The following is a 17,122-nucleotide window of genomic DNA, read 5'->3' as shown; positions in this document are numbered from 1 at the left end:
GGCCAGGGGTGAGTGAGGTCTTAACTCTCATAAGAATTGATTAGTTCCCATGAGAGTGGGTTGTTAAGAGTCTGGCTTCCTTGGTTTCTCTTGCTTCCTCTCTTGCTGTGTGATCTCTTTGCACATGCCTGTTCCCCTTCTAGTTTCTGCCATGAGTGGCAACAGCATGAGGCCCTCATCAGATTGCACTGCTCAATCTTTAACTTCTCAGCCTGCAAAACCACAAGCTAAATAAACCTCTTTTCTTTATAAATTGCTGAGCCTCAGGTATTCTCTTATAGTACAAAAAACAGACTAAGACAGTTACCTTACAACCTAATTTGAAGGTGACAGAAATTCAACAAGGACTACAGAATCAGCACAATAAAATAGATTGATAAATAAGAATTATAAGTCCTGTAAATGTTTTATGAAATAATATAAATATTTCCATTAACTTTCACTTCATTTGGTATATATGTTCTATTATTTGCCAGGTACTTGTCTAGTTGCTAGAGATATTATGAGGAAAATGATAAAGTCCTGCTTCATGGGTGTTACATTCTCTGGCAGGTAGGGAGAAGATGAAATGAACAATTAAACAAGCATTTCAGATAGTGATACATGATGTAAAGAACACACAATGAATGGGCTGGGCACAGTGGCTCATGCCTGTAATCCCAGAACTTTGGGAGTGCAAGATGGGGGGATCATTTGAGGCCAGGAGTTTGAGACCAGCCTGGTTGATGTGGCAAGATTCCATTATCTAGACAAACAAACAAACAAATGATGAACGATATAAAAGTGCCTGAAAAGGTGGTAATTTATAGGGTACTAAATGTATGAATTCTGGGGCAATAATGTCCATGCACAAATCCAGGCTCTATAAACAAATAGGTGTATGACACTGGACAAATTATTCACCCTCTCTGTGCCTCAGTTTTCTCATCTGTAGAATGGCATAATAATAGTACTTAATGGGGTTTTTGTTTTATATAATGTGTGTAGAGCAGTTTGAACAGTACCTGGCACACAGTGCTATGCAAGTGTTTTCAACTGTTTGCCCCTCTGAGTAACTCATATATTGAGCTAAGGTCTAAATATTAGGAAGAGTCTTAAGCTAAGAATATAGATAAAAGAAACTGTACCAAATAAGGAGTAATTAGACTAAAACGCCACTGTCGTCTTTATATTTGCATGGTATACATTAATGAAAATACATGAAGCTTTAAGTATCACAGCAACACTCATGATCCATCTTCACCCTCATCAGAGCTCTCGTCGCTCAGCTCCTCATCGCTTTCTCCTTTACTCTCACCACTGCTGTCTTCATCACCGTCTTCACCATCTTGCTCACGATTCTGAGTTTTCTCTGCCACAGAAAGGAAGAGGATTGCTTAAAGTACTTCTTAATATTTCACTCTGATAAAAAATTCTCCTTGCCCCTCCCTCTACCAAGAAATACATATATTTGCAACACAAGAACTGAGTTGGACTTGGCTAACTGCACATAGGGTCAAAGTGGTAGTACAAAGAAGAAACATATTTTTACTGGCATACAGGTGTTTTTGATAATTTAAAACATAGGTCTATAAAAATATTTTACTATTGTCAATAAAATTCTATTTAATAATTTCATAGAATTATTTCTATCACAGAATTTTATTGACAGTAGTAAAATTGTCCATTGAAAGGAAGTGAGACATGGTAATTTAGAGGGTTTGGCTTCCCTTGGAATTGTGGGTAATTCCTTTAACACACAGCTGTGTTAGCATGTTCTGCTTGTCAGTACCTGATGCCTGGTCCCCAGGGAGTCTGCTCTGCTTGGGCAGTTCTGTCCCACAGAGAGAAGGGGGTCATTGTGACCATCCACAGAGGACAAGCTGTTTCACTAAACCATTTAGGACAGCCATTTAGCCTTTTCTTAACCACTTCCTAAAGATGTATTGACAATCTCCCGGGATAATGGGTTTTTAAAAAGTGAGTGCTTATAGTTCTATGAGAAAAAAGGAATTTCAATTTTTAAAATTACCCATCAGCAACATTTCTTCAATAAGTGTGAAAAACTCCTTGGCCTCAGGATTTTCTGGTTCATAGATGAGGACTGAAAATGGACCACAGAATGTGTGTTATTAACGTTCAGTGTTTCAGCAAACAGGCTCCTTAGAATGAAATTGAACTGTCGTGCGGAGCAGGTGAAATGCACAAAGTGATAAACACTAACAATTATACCACAGATATATCTGAGTGCAAACAGAGGAAATGCTGCACTTATATTTTGTGCTTTGGAAGATAAATGATCCTCATTATATTTTATTTTCTGTTTTTTTCTTTTTTTTCCTGAGACAGGGTGTCGCTCTGTCACCCAGACTGGAGTGCAGTGGCGTGATCTTGGCTCACTGCAGCCCCTGCCTCCCAGGTTCAAGTGATTCTCATGCCTCAGCTTCCCGAGTAGCTGGAACTACAGGTGTGCGCCACCACGCCTGGCTAACTTTTGTATTTTTAGTAGACAGGGTTTCACCATGTTGCCCAGGCTGGTCTCGAACTCCTGACCTCAGGTGATCCACCCCCCTCAGCCTCCCAAAGTGCTGGGATTACAGGCGTGAGCCACTGCACCCAGCCCTCATTATATTTTCTACCTCCTATCCATAGAACACAATCTCTACCACCTCAATATGGCTTCCCTCATAGGCCAGTAGCCAGAGTGTTTCATGAACATAATCATTTCTCAAAGAAGGTACAAATCCTGCAAAATATGGAGACTTTGCTAATGAGAAGACTGTGTGCCTAGAGGTCTGTTAATCCTTCATCTCATGTCATCCACCCATCTACGTGACATCCTTTACTAAAGGTCTCATTGGAACACAGAGGAAGTTTTTGTTTGTTTGTTTGTTTTTAATGCAACCTCTTCCATAGTAGAGATGCCATTTTGTTACATCTTTCCAATAGGGGAAACTGATGTTACTTCTTTCTCTTCATCTTGACAACTTTTACTATAGTCTACACTTTGGTTGTTGCCTGCTTAACAACGTTCTCCAGCTTCATTGGACCCATTGTTTTCAGCACTATTTATTCCTCTCTGCTGATTCTTTATGTGACTGTGTTACCTTTCTTTTGGACCACACCAATAGACTTTTTTAGGCTTGTTAGTATGTTACTGAAATCCTAGAGGCCAGAAAGACTTATAATCTTAGTTTCAGAGTTGTCTAGACTATTTTATTCACTTTTTTAGATCTCGCTCCACAGATCTTGCTCTACTTCTTTCTACCAGCCTTGAGGAGTATTCATAACTCCACATCATCTGTTTAATATTGTGACCCCTGCTCAATATCTTGGTGGCTTCCAAGGGGGGCACTGAAACATCAAGAGTGCTCTTATCTGGCTAAAAGTAAGAGATAATTGTGAGGCTGGGCACAGTGGCTCAGACTTGTAATCCCAGCACTTTGGGAGGCTGAGGCAGGTGGATCATTTGAGCTCAGGAGTTCAAGACCAGCCTTCACAAACCTGGTGAAACCCTGTCTCTACAAAAAAATACAAAAATTAGCTGGGTGTGGTAGCACATGCTTGTAGTCCCAGCTCCTTGGGAGGGTGAGGCAGGAGGATGACATGAGCCCAGGAGATGGAGGTTGCAGTGGGTCGAGATTTTGCCACTGCATTCCAGGCTAAGTGACTGAGGGAGACTCTGTCTCCAAGAAAAAAAAAAAAGAGAGAGAGAGAGAGAGAGAACCATTGTGGACATTGTAGATGGTTCAACTAGACCCCATTGGCTCACAGGACCCCACTCATGGCTTTCATCTTGATACACCAAAGAAGGGACTTTACTTCTTAATCTACTAACTAACAATTTGTCATCAGTCTGGGTTAGCATGACTGTGTGCTTGCTTAGAAACTGCTTTTAAGGATTCTATAGGTATTTTATGTATCATTATACATACACATAAGGTTTCTGAGCGCCGGGCGCGGTGGCTCAAGCCTGTAATCCCAGCACTTTGGGAGGCCGAGACGGGCGGATCACAAGGTCAGGAGATCAAGACCATCCTGGCTAACACGGTGAAACCCCGTCTCTACTAAAAAATACAAAAAACTAGCCGGGTGAGGTGGCGGGCGCCTGTAGTCCCAGCTACTCGGGAGGCTGAAGCAGGAGAATGGTGTAAACCTGGGAGGCGGAGCTTGCAGTGAGCCGAGACACGGCCACTGCACTCCAGCCTGGGCGACAGAGCGAGACTCCGTCTCAAAAAAAAAAAAAAAAAAAAAAGTATACTGTAGGCTAATAGGAAAGAGTGAGTTATTTTACTCAAAAATAAATAGAAGGTTTTGTAGGAACAAAATTTTCAGAAGATACAGTATATCTGTATTTGCATTAGACATATAATGGCATGAAGTATTTTGGTTTTTGAGCCATTATTCTTTAACATTTACAACTGATAATTTATGAAATAAATCTTCTAGGACCTCCATGTATTATGTAGAGAGTCTCAGGCTGTCTGGGAGCGGAAGTGTGGCACCCTAAAGAGACTGAGCTGCGGGTTTTTGACTTATAGGTGAAGTGACCAAAAAATAGGAAGATTTATTGGCACCAAATCTCATAGTCACTCATGAGATGAATGGAGAAATGTAAAGTACTTTGGACTCTTGACTTTTAGTTCCATTTAAAAACCACTTTGGGCCAGGTGCAGTGGCTCATGTCTGTAATCCCAACACTTTGAGAGGCTGAGGTGGGAGGATCGCTTGAGCCCAGGAGTTTGAGACCAGCCTGGGCAATGTGGTGAAACCCTGCCTCTACAAAAAATACAAAAATTACCTGGGCATGGGCCGGGCGCGGTGGCTCAAGCCTGTAATCCCAGCACTTTGGGAGGCCGAGACGGGAGGATCACGAGGTCAGGAGATCGAGACCATCCTGGCTAACACAGTGAAACCCCGTCTCTACTAAAACAATACAAAAACTAGCCGGGCGAGGTAGTGGGCGCCTGTAGTCCCAGCTACTCGCAAGGCTGAGGCAGAAGAATGGCGTAAACCCAGGAGGCGGAGCTTCCAGCGAGCTGAGATCCGGCTACTGCACTCCAGCCTGGGCGACAGAGCGAGACTCCGTCTCAAAAAACAAAACAAAACAAAACAAAAAAATTACCTGGGCATGGTGTTATGTGCCCATAGTCCCAGCTACTTGAGAGGCTGAGGTAGTAGGATCCCTTGAGCATAGGAGTTCAAGGCTGCAGTGAGCTGTGATTGTACCACTGCACTCCAGCCTGGGTGACAGAATGAGACCCTGTTTCAACAGTAACAATAATACTTCAGTGTTTTTATAAAAATAGAGGATTGAACATGATTCTATCAGGATTTCTTCTAATTAGAAATTCTGGCTGGATGCAGTGACTCTTGCCTGTAATCCCATCGCTTTAGGAGGCCATGGCAGGCAGATCATTTAAGCCTAGGCAGTTCAAGACCAGCCTGGAGAATATGGCAAAACTCGTCTCTACAAAAAATACAAAAATCAGTGGATGTGGTGGTATGCATCTGTAGTCCCAGCTACTAGGGAGGCTGAGGTGGGCAGATTGCCTGAGCTGGGAGATTGAGACGGCAGTGAGCTGACATTGTGCCACTGCACTCCAGCCTGGGCGACAAAGCAAGACCCTGTCTCAAAAAAAATTCTATATTTGTGGGTCACCAAAAATAATTTTGACTAAAATATTTTATTCAATGGCTCTCAGGGTCAAAAGTGCTTGAAAGGATTATTTACCTCAGACATAAGATAGGAAGTGTTGAAGTATTCAAGAAACCAATTTGTAAAATGAGCCAATGATCTAGAAGTACCCTCTCCACAACTGGGACTCTTGCGAGGCAAGCCAGGGCAGACCCTCAATCCTTGTACTACATTTTCACTTAAGGACTTTACTGTAAGAATGAATTTAAGTTTAACACTACTTAATATTTTGAGTCCTGCTATCAACAAGTTTAATTGTAGAGTTGCTATTTTCTCTTTTTTAACATATTATGACTAATATATTAGAAGAAAAAGATGCATAAAATAGTTGAAAAGATGATAAAGTTCAACAGAGAACCAGAATCTTTCCAGGTTGCTAAATGGAAATTCTAAAATGGAAAAGACAATCTTGGACTCACTAAATAGTTTTAACAGCAGAATGGACACAGCAGAAGATAGAATAAAGAAACTCAAAAACAGGTAAATAGAAAATATTAAAACTGACACATAGAAGTAAAAGAAAGAGAGCCAGGCGCCATGGCTCACGCCTGTAATCCCAGCACTTTGGGAGGCTGAGGCAGGAGACTCATTTGAGACCAAGAGTTCAAGACCAGCCTGGCCAACATAGTGAAACCCCCGTCTCTACTAAAAATACAAAAATTAGCCGGGCGTGGTGGCACAAGCCTGTAATCCCAGCTACTCGTGCGGCTGAGGCATGAGAATTGCTTGAACTCAGGATGCAGAGGTTGCAGTGAGCTGAGATTGCACCACTACACTCCAGCCTGGGTGACAGAGCGAGACCCTGTCTCAAAAAAAAATAAAAGAGAGAGAAGAGAAGAGAAGAGAAGAGAAGAGAAGAGAAGAGAAGAGAAGAGAAGAGAAGAGAAAAGAAAACAAAACACACCAGAGCGGAATATAAGATACACATGGGACACCAGGAAAAAAAAAGTCAAATTTATGTGTAATTGGAGGCCCAGGAAGATAAGAGAGAGAAAAGGGTAGAAATGGTATTTGAAAAGGTAATGGCCAAGAAATTTTCAAAGCTGACGGAAACATCAACCCACAAAGGTAAGAAACTCAGCAAATGTCCCCAACAGTACAACTGTAACAAAAAACCCACAACTATTTTGAATATCAAGTCAAACCACTAAAAACCAAAGATAGAAAGAAAAATAAGGTAGATCATATTATTGCTCTACTCAAAAGCCTGCAGAGGTTTTCCCACCTCAGGGGAAACAGGAAGGTTTTTAAATCAAGAAAAGATCCTATGCAATCTGACAACCTCCTGCCCATGACGCCTCTGACTTTATTTCCTATCACACTTCCCTCTGCTCATTCTGCTCCAGTTACACTGTCCTCCTCGCTGTTCCTTTCAGGCACGCTCCTGTCATAGCACATTTGCCATTCACCCTCCCTGGCACACTCGTCCTCCAGATATTCATGTGGCTCTTCTTCAAGTCTTTCAGTGAGGCCTTCCTGGGCCATCCTATTTAAAACTGCTTTGCCTTCCTCCACTACCTTCTATTCCTTCTTCCCTACTTTATTTCTCACCATGACACCTATCATTCATGACACACTGTCTGTTTATTGTCTTTCCAACACTAGACACAAATGTGGGATTGTCATCTGTCTGACTGACTATTGTATTTCCAGTGCCTGGAACAGTGGCTGGCACATGTAGGCACTCAATGTTTGTGGGATAAATGCATGTTCAGTTAAGGTTTGACTGCTGTACCACCTGACACTTCTCTGAAACTAAAGGTATAAAGCTACTAACCCATCATCATGAGGGTAAAATTTTTTTATTTATTTTCCAGTGATGGTAATTACATTAATTTATTCCACTGAAATGTACTCTAGAGATCTAAATTAGTCCTTATATCAATCAACCTAATTTACTATCAAGGAATCACTGAGACACTATCAGGGAATTCACTAGACTTCTGATAATCAAGCCATCTTACATATTATTGAATTCATTTTTGAAAACAAAGATTAGAAAATATGAAAGTATTTTGTACTTACTCATCTGACATAATTTTTTTGCCAACTGGTACTCTCGGGCCATTTCTGCTCTCAGGAACTGGAAAACATTAAATTCTTCAGATAAGTGAATTTAAATGTTGTCAACTCAAACACCCTAGAAAATCTTTCATTAATGCTTAGTTGTTTTGCTTTTAACATTTCCATGTTTTTCCAGGAGTCAGTCTATAACCAATCAATTAATCAAGGATATTGAAGGACCTCTGATGGCAAAGCCACATAGGGTAAGGATACCTCTGCTTTCCTGCAACCATACTGTGTATGTACTACTGAACAATTGCAGAATATGTAGGTTGATTCAACTGGCACAGATAGTGAAGACATAAATCACTTTATTTCAATATTCCTTTGGTTCAGATACAGGTTTCATTTGTAACTTAGTCCATAATTATATGACAGTTGAAAAAAATGCAAACTTACAAAATGTACACTTGATATTTTCCAGCATTGCTCTTATATCATCCAGTTTTGCTTTTATTATTTTTATTATACTTTTCTTGTTACAAAATAATACATCTTTTTATGTAGGAAATTTAAAAGCTAAATAAACACATTCTGTTCCCAATTAAGAAGCACTTACATTTCTACCATCTATGAAAAATAAACACATTTATTTTTAACATCTTCATGTATAATTTCAAGTATTATTTTCCATAAATGAACACATATGTATTTACCACATTTAATATTATTTAGTAACTTAAAAAAAAAAAACCCACAGATTGTGATCATTTTCTCCCCATGGCATGAAATATTCTTACATATTTTTTACTTACTTAGGCTACAATTTACTAAACTAATCTTCTATTATAGCTATTTAGACTGCTTCCATTAAAAAAAACGCACACAAAATCCCCTATACTTTGATGATTGTTCTTGCTTGTGTGTGACATATTCTGAACCACATGCAGGTATATGAGTTTTATTCTGTAAGAGACAGAGGCATATAGTAATATAAAAGAGACCCTTCTCATACACTTCCAGATATTTGATAAATACCCAGGTACTGTTTTCAGAAGTAGTTCTCTACCAGTTTTCTCAGTTTCTCCCATGGGTTTAAAAAATTTTTTTCTAATGTAAATATAACTCTTCCAGAGATTTTTCTGTAAGTCATTAATTTCATCAAAATTCTCATTCACATACTAATTAACATGGTATGTTCAACTCATGCAATAGAATTCTTTTATTTTCAAAATCTATTCTTGTCTAGGTTAAGACATTTTCATTTTCATTCCTATTTGTGGTTTTCTTCCATTTTAATTATGATATCTAGTAGTTCATATCTATGTCATCCTTTTTTCAAATATCCAGCTCTTGATACATTAATTTGGTTTTTAAGTTTGAATTAAAGTTTCTTTAATTATTTTTCTTGTTTTATGTTTATTTTTCTAGTTTCTGGCATTAATATTTACTTCATTTATTGTCATTCTTCCTTGAATCATCATCATATCATCATTGAAGCATTTGAAATTTTAAGCCTTTTTCAATATTTTAATATTTAGTGTTGTGGTGATCACTATTTTCCAAATAGTTTTCGAGTTTTTTTTTTTTTTTTGAGATGGAGTCTGATCTGTTGCCCAGGCTGGAGTGCATGGTGTGATCCTGGCTCACTGCAACCTCTGCCTCCTAGGTTCAAGCACTTCTCCTTGTGGGATTATAGGCATGCACCACCGCACCTGGCTAACTGTTTGTATTTTTAGTAGAGATGGGATTTTACCATGTTGGCCTGGCTGGTCTTGAACTCCTGACCTCAAGTGATTCTCCTGCCTTAGCCTCCCAAAGTGCTGGGATTACAGGCGTGAGCCACTGCACCTAGCTGAAGTTTATTTTTTATTTTTCTTTTACATTCATGCCATTTAGCAAAATTTTTTTTAGTTTTAAGTGGTTTTAATTTGTTATTGTTATTTTTGTTATTAATGCCTAGTTTAATTGATCATAGAGAATGTGATCAATACAATATGCAGCTATTTTTATATTTTTAAAATCTATTATGAAAAATTTAAATATACACAAAAATAGAGAGCATAGTAAAAGAAATCCAAGTTCCCAATTCTCAGCTTCAAAATTTGGGTTCTATCAATATCACCACACACTCTTTCCCCCGCTCTGTCTGGATTATTGTAAAGCAGTTTACGGATACCATCTCATTTTACATTACTATAAAACCCAATCCAAATATTACTATCATACCTAAACATTTAGGAATTTCTTAATATTATCTAATATGTAGTGTATTTAATGAAGTGTATTTAATTTATGTAATAATTTATGTAGTGTATTTAATATTAATAATACTAGCCTCAGAAAAATAAAAGAAGTATAGAATCAATTTCAAATTCCCTTGTATTGACCTATTTGTTGTTTTTGTTAGCATAAAATATATTTCCTTTAACAGTTCAAAAGGCAGTAAAATTACAAAATTCTTGCAATGGATGTTTTGCCAAAGCCCTCGATGAGAATTATCTAACACTCCAAAATTATGCTGAAGACAGGTTTACAAAAGTATTTGTGATATTCAGAATAAAGACATGCTTAATAACTAAACGAAAAGCATAAACACTGATGAAATCTGACTGGAAAAAAAAATCTAGCTAGAAGCTAGAAAAGCCATTTTAAAGATAAATTCAGAAATATAAATTTGGTGGAATATTATATGTTACAGAATTATTACTAATTTTCTTAGTTGTGATAAGGATATAGTGTTACACTGAAGAATGAACTTTGGAGACCCAACTTGAGTATTTATGGGTGAAGTTTCATGATGTCTACAACTAATTTCAAGTGTTTCAGTCAGAAGTATGTATCTAAGCTGGGCGCAGTGGCTCACGCCTGTAATCCCAACACTTTGGGAGGCCAAGGTGGGCGGATCACCTGAGGCCATGACTGCGAGACCAGCTTGGTCAATATGGTGAAACTTGATCTCTACTTAAAAAAAAAAAAAAAAAAAAAAAGGCCGGGCGCGGTGGCTCAAGCCTGTAATTCCAGCACTTTGGGAGGCCGAGACGGGCGGATCACGAGGTCAGGAGATCGAGACCATCCTGGCTAACACGGTGAAACTCCGTCTCTACTAAAAATACAAAAACTAGCTGGGCGAGGTGGCGGGCGCCTGTAGTCTCAGCTACTCGGGAGGCTGAGGCAGGAGAATGGCGTGAACCCGGGAGGCGGAGCTTGCAGTGAGCTGAGATCAGGCCACTGCACTCCAGTCCCGGCGACAGAGCAAGACTCCGCCTCAAAAAAAAAAAAAAAAAAAAAAAAAAAAAAATTAGCCAGGCATGGTAGTGCGTACCTGTAATCCCAGCTACTCAGGAGGCTGAGGCACGAGAATCACTTCAACCCAGAGGCAGAGGTTGCAGTGAGGTGAGATTGTGCCATTGCACTCCAGCCTGGGCGACAGAGCAAGACTGTCTCAAAAAATCAAAAAAAAAAAAAAAAAAAAAGAAGTATATGGCTAGGTTGTATCTATGCCTCTCCTACCAAAAGAGAAAGATACAGCAAATGAGGCACAATGTTAATGAGTAGTGAATCTAGTAAAGAGTATTTAGGTGTTCATTGTTCTACTCTTTCCATTTTTCTATAGGTTTTAAAATTTACAAAATTGGCTGCGCGCGGTGGCTTACACCTGTAATCCCAGCACTTTGGGAGGCCAAGGCAGGTGAATCACAAGGTCAGGAGATCAAGACCATCCTGGCCAACATGGTAAAACCCTGTCTCTACTAAAAAGACATACACACACACACACACACAAAATTAGCTGGGTGTGGTGGCATGTGCCTGTAGTCCCAGGTACTCAGGAGGCTGAGGGAGAAGAATAGCTTGAACCCAGGAGGCAGAGGCTGCAGTGAGCTGAGATCACGCCACTGCACTCAGTCTGGGCGACAGAGCGAGACTCCATCTCAAAAAAAAAAAAATTAATAAAATAAAAAAATAAAATTGGGACAATTATAAAGGGATGCACTGTGAAAACAAAAAATCTTATCCACAGTACAAAACAATGGAAGTAAGCAATCTCATATTATCTGAATTTTTACATGAAAATGAATTAATGGATGACTTTTATAATTAAATGTTGAAAAAGAAAGAAAAAAAGAAAACAAGCAACTCCAGAGAGTCTGGTTATGGTAAATAAGGTCATTGAATGCTCTATAATTCAAGAATGATTTAGGTATCTAGACAAAAGGAAGACTCAGTGAAGTCTTTCTAATATTTGGCATCAATTTTTCTTCTTCCTTCTTAAAAGCACCTTATAATATTAAGGAGGTTTCAAAATTTCCTATATATGCTTTATTCTAGGAAGGAAATATAGTAAATATAGTATGATTGATTATGTGATTCCATGGCTAGCAATTGGATTAAATTATCTAAGAAGAGAAGTACATAAGCATATTTTATTTTGTGCTAAAAATCTAATTGAGGCTTTTGGCCATGATGGAGTAACAGAGACCAGACTTACTGTCCTTCCTTAAACAACCATAAAATTGGACAAAAATATATGAAGCAACAGTTTTCAGACACTGGACAACAGGTATCACAGGACGGTGATATTTCTGAGAGAAGGGAAACAAAGTGCGTCCTATGATTGCCTTAGCTTACCACTTGTAGGCTGTTTCCAGGGGCCAGCATGAGGAAGACGAATCTAAACACAAACCAGTGATTTCTCTGGGTTGAAATGACATAGTTTGGACTGCAGAGATTACAGCCAAGGTGGCTATAATTTTCAAAAGAGGAGGGAGTTTCACAAAGACAGAGGGCTCCAGCAATCTGCAGCGGTGTCTCTTTGAGTCTTTGGCTGGTAATGATCTGCATGTGAGTGTGAAGAAACTATCTGAGCCCGGAAAAAGAATCACTAGAATGAGCAGGTGGAATAATCACTGGCTATCAGATAGGGTTGAGAGCAGCTCATGTTCTTACCAGCCCGAGTGGAAGGTCCTCCTAAATGCAGAGCACTGGGGAATCCCCATAAGGGCACTGCCTTAGTACTGTCCCTACGCTACATAAAGGCTGCCCTGGATGCTCCCTAACAAAGTTTAAAGGCAAGGGTCAAAGAGATACCTGCTTCCAAGCACCTTAGCTGTGCCCCAGAACAAATATTTACAGAAGTCCAACAATATTTACAGAAAAACAAAAAACGTTTGTACCCAAAAACATAAAATTTACAATGTTTGGGATTCAGTAAATAATTGCCAGGTACCAGGTGTGGTGGTGTGCACCTGTAGTCCCAGCTATTTGGGAGGCTGAGGCAGGACTGCTTGAGCCCAGGAGTTTGAGGGTGTAGTGTACCATGATTATGCCTGTGAGTAGTCACTGCACTCCAGCCTGGCAAAGCAAGACCCTATCTATTAAAACAAACAAACAAAATACAGGCAAGCAAATAAGGAAAAAAATAAGACCCATAAGCAGGAGAAAACAATCAGTAGAAACTGACCTAGAATTAACAAAGATGATAGAATAGCAGGCAGGCATGTTAAAACAGCTATTATAAATATATGCCATATGCTCAAAAACAGACGTAAATATGAACGTGATGATGAGAGAAATAATAGGTATAAAAATATCTAAATAGAACTTTTAGAGATGATAACTACAGTATCTGAAATGCAAAAACATATAATGCAGGATGAGATTAACAGCAGATTATAACTGCAAAGAAAAGATTATAAACTTGAAGACATAGCAATAGATACTATCTAAAAAACATATGAAAAAAACTGAAAAAATTTAAGTGGAATATCCGACTTCTGGGACAATACTGGGTGGTTCAGTGTTTTAGCAATTGTACCTTAGATGAAAAGAGGAAGAGCAGAGGTCAGAAAAAATATGTGAAGAATAACTGAACATTTTCCAAACCTGATGAAGACTATAAACTCACAGATCCAAGAATCTTAATGAGCAGAACTATGAGGAAAACTACACCTAGGCACACTATAATCAAACTGTGAAATAAAATAATATGGAAGAAAAAATTTGTATAAGACATATTATATACAGATGAATAAAGAGAAGAACAGCAGATATCTCTTCTGAAACTATGCAAGCTATGAGACAATGAAGCAACAGCTCAAAGCACTAAAAAAAATTTTGGCAATCTAGAATTCTCTAGCTAAATATTTGTTTTAAATGAAAGTGAAATTAAGACCTTTCAAGACAAAAAAAAAAAAAGCTGAGAGAATTTATTGCCAGTAGACCTGCATTATAAGAAATATTAAAAGAAGTTTTTTGGGTAAAGGGAAAATGATATCAGGTAGAAATTGGGATCTACATGAAGCTATGAAGAACACCAGAAAATGCACATATGTGGGTAAATAAAAAGGACATTTGAAAAGAGATTTTACAATCTCTTTAAAAGAGAATTAACCACTAAAAAAATGAACTGTATTGAGGGGCTTATAATATATGCATTAATAGAAGTAAAATGTATGGGAAAATAATACAAAGGATGGGAAAGGGAAATGAGTGTCCTCTTATACAATATACATGAGGTTGTATAATAATAATTAAAGGTAGACTGTGATATCACAACAAGTGAGGTAAAATTGTTTCGTCCTCCATAGAATTGTCAGTAAATGCTCATGTATAATTTCTGAGTGTGTTATTTCAGGCTTCAATGCCTTCATATGTGCCTCTTCTGATGCCAGTAATGCCTTCTCTTGTTTTAACAGTTGAATTCTATACTTGCCTCTTCCTTCAGGTTTCTAAGATTCTATTCGTGTCTCTTCCTCTAAAAGTCCTCCTCTTACTCTTTGTTCCTCCTGCTTCTTTTCTCAGTTAGCCCCTTAATCCTCCCTGTCCCCAGACACTTAATAAATACTTCTATTACTAGCATGCATTTCATCTTATTGTAATTATTTATATATGTGCCTGTTATAAAGGGCAAAGACATGTCTTATTTATTTCTATATCCCCAGCATCTAGCATAGTGCCCAGTGTACAGAAAGCTTTCCTTAAATCGGTCCTTGAAGAGTTTTATACCAACACTTCTCTTAGCCCTGCCTCAGCCTTACCAAAATATTGCATGTCCCTTCCAGAATCTTCTTTCACCTCTAACATGGTGAAAGCAGTAAGAGAGATGAGTAGCCAGGTAAGCATCTGTGTGTGGACAAGGATCTTTTTATTAATTTTTTTAAATGTTCATTTTTTATTGATATATAATATTGTACACATTTTAAGGGTACATGTTTGATACTTGTATACAATGTGTAATGATCAAATCAAGGCAATTGGATTAACCATCATCTCAAAAACATTTATCTCTTCTTTGTGCTGGGAATATTACAATTTTTCTCTTCTGGTTTAAAGTATGTAATAAACTACTGTTAACTATAATTTCCCTACTGTACTACTGAATACTAGAATTTATTCCTTCCATCTAACTGTACTTTTGTGCCGCTTTATGGACTTCTCTTTTTCTCCCTTCTTCCCGTCCAGCCTCTGGTAACCACCATTCTATGTTCTATCTCTATGAAATCTACTTTTTTAGTTCTCACAGTAGTGATTTTAAATCTTCAATCTTTAGTTATTTCAATATTAAAGTTTCTTAAATTATATGCACAAGTAAAAACTTACTTCTGCCATTAACTCTAGTGGGGCCTGAGTATTCTTTTTAGGGTTACTATCTTCATCATTATCTTCATCATTGGTATCATCATCATCATCCTCTGCTGATTCTGACAACTTATCAATATCCTGAAGGCAATATTCATTATTTTTCTCATGCTTTACAATGACTGCATCTTTGCTCACTTCACCTAAAAGAGAATATACCTAATCAATCAATAGACATCGAAAAGTTTGCAAATTAAATTTTGCCAGATCCTATTACCATTTATTAAACTGATATATTAATAAAAGTAACAATTATCATAACAAACTTATATTCAAAACACTACATATTTTAACTCATTTAAATCTCTCAACATCAATGAGGTATGTACTATTTTTATTCCCATTTATAGGTGAGGAAACTGAGGGACAGAGAGGTTAAATATACTGGCCAACTTCACACAGCTAATTAAGTGGAAGATCTGTGAGTCGGTCTGGCCCTAGAGTCCATATTCTTAACTATATCTTGTACTATTTTTACTAATACACAATAAAATAAATATACTTCTATTAAAGTAAGCTTAAATCGTCTCCTGGGGAAATACTACTGAGTGAGTCTGCTGGCTCCTTCAGCTTTGTGGAAGTCTTTCACAGTTTGAAATTGAACTTGTGTTACACCCACCCCTTCTTGTATGATTTGAGTGCCTGGGAAGTTTTTGAGATGCCTTCTTTGATGGGAAGGTGGCCATGAGCTATTCTAAATCGTGTATACCCATTTGTGTTAGAAAGAAGAAAATGAGGAAATCTAGGAGAGCTTCATATAAGACAATGTTAAGAAAAAAAAAGACCAAAGACCAAAAAAAAAAAAAAAAAAAAAGATAAAACTTATGACTTTAAAACAAACTCCTGACCCTAAACCCAACGTACTACCCTGAAAAGGAGTATCAAGTTCTTCCAAGAGTATGATGGTTGTGTTATTCAGGCCATCCACCTACCTGTTTCTGGCTCATTTACAGTCTCCATCAGCTCACAACCACCCTGATCGTCCAGTGTGCACCCAGCCTGTAGACTGACTCAAAGCACTGATGTCACCAAGGGAGGTCATAATGAGGAATTAGGGACATTTTGTGATGTCACAGGAACGATCTCATTCATGTCACAAACACTTAGCAGCATGATAGAAGTTTCCTGATCCCTAGATCTAAAGCAGCCCTCTCCCCAGGAGCTGTTTGTTTACATTATAGCATCTACCACAACCTGTAATTATCTTGCTTATGTGTTTGTGTTTTTATTTATTTTTTATTTATTTATTTTTGGAGACAGGGTCTTGCTCTTCACCCAGGCTGGAGTTCGGCTCACTGCAGCCTCTGCTCCCCAGGTTCAAGCGAGTCTTGTGCCTTAATCTTCTGAGTAGCTGTGACTACAGGTGCACCCCACCACACCTGGCTAATTTTTGTATGTTTAGTACAGACTGGGTTTCGCCATGTTGGCTAGGCTGGTCTTAAACTCCTGGCCTCAAGTGATCACCCACCTCGGCCTCCCAAAGTGCTAAGATTATAGTGTTTGTGTTTTTAATTGCTTTTTCTTTTAGACTAGTCAAGTGCAGTAGCGAGAAGGGGAGAAAGAGTAAAACAAGGAGTTAATTCTGTAGCTATGAACAATCAACTTGGATAACTTACTATCTTTACATCAGCCTATTATTTATTTTTATTTTTAATTTTCAATTTCTTTTAGACTTCTTTTTGAGACACGGTCTTGCTGTGTCACCCACCCAGTGCAGGGACATGATCATAGTTCACTGCAGCCTTGAACTCCTGGATTCAAATAATCCTCCTGTCTCAGCCTTCCTAGTAGCTAGGACTACAA

At 38.3% G+C, this 17,122-nt stretch overlaps 1 protein-coding gene across 2 annotated transcripts in view; it reads right to left on the bottom strand.

Annotated features, from left to right (window-relative positions):
- Positions 1 to 1,141: 1,141 nt before the first annotated feature.
- Positions 1,142 to 17,122, bottom strand: part of ERICH2 (glutamate rich 2) — a 28,249-nt gene continuing 12,268 nt past the window's right edge. The window contains exons 1-5 of one of the 2 annotated variants that reach the window (XM_023185981.2): positions 16,252 to 16,326; positions 15,281 to 15,462; positions 7,703 to 7,760; positions 2,012 to 2,083; positions 1,142 to 1,351 (exon numbers count right to left, since the gene is read on the bottom strand). In XM_023185981.2, the coding sequence (XP_023041749.1) occupies positions 1,227 to 1,351; positions 2,012 to 2,083; positions 7,703 to 7,760; positions 15,281 to 15,462; positions 16,252 to 16,279 (465 nt within the window). In that variant the 5' untranslated portion in view covers positions 16,280 to 16,326 and the 3' untranslated portion in view covers positions 1,142 to 1,226. Of the gene's footprint in view, positions 1,352 to 2,011; positions 2,084 to 7,702; positions 7,761 to 15,280; positions 15,463 to 16,251; positions 16,327 to 17,122 lie in introns of those variants that run through there. The other variant, XM_023185980.1, reaches the window with a different exon arrangement.

This window comes from Piliocolobus tephrosceles, chromosome 11, assembly GCF_002776525.5.
Source record: "Piliocolobus tephrosceles isolate RC106 chromosome 11, ASM277652v3, whole genome shotgun sequence".
Classification (NCBI taxonomy): Eukaryota; Metazoa; Chordata; class Mammalia; order Primates; family Cercopithecidae; genus Piliocolobus; species Piliocolobus tephrosceles.
The sequence above is the reverse complement of the archived record's forward strand: the minus strand, read 5'-3'. Positions and strand labels throughout refer to the sequence as shown.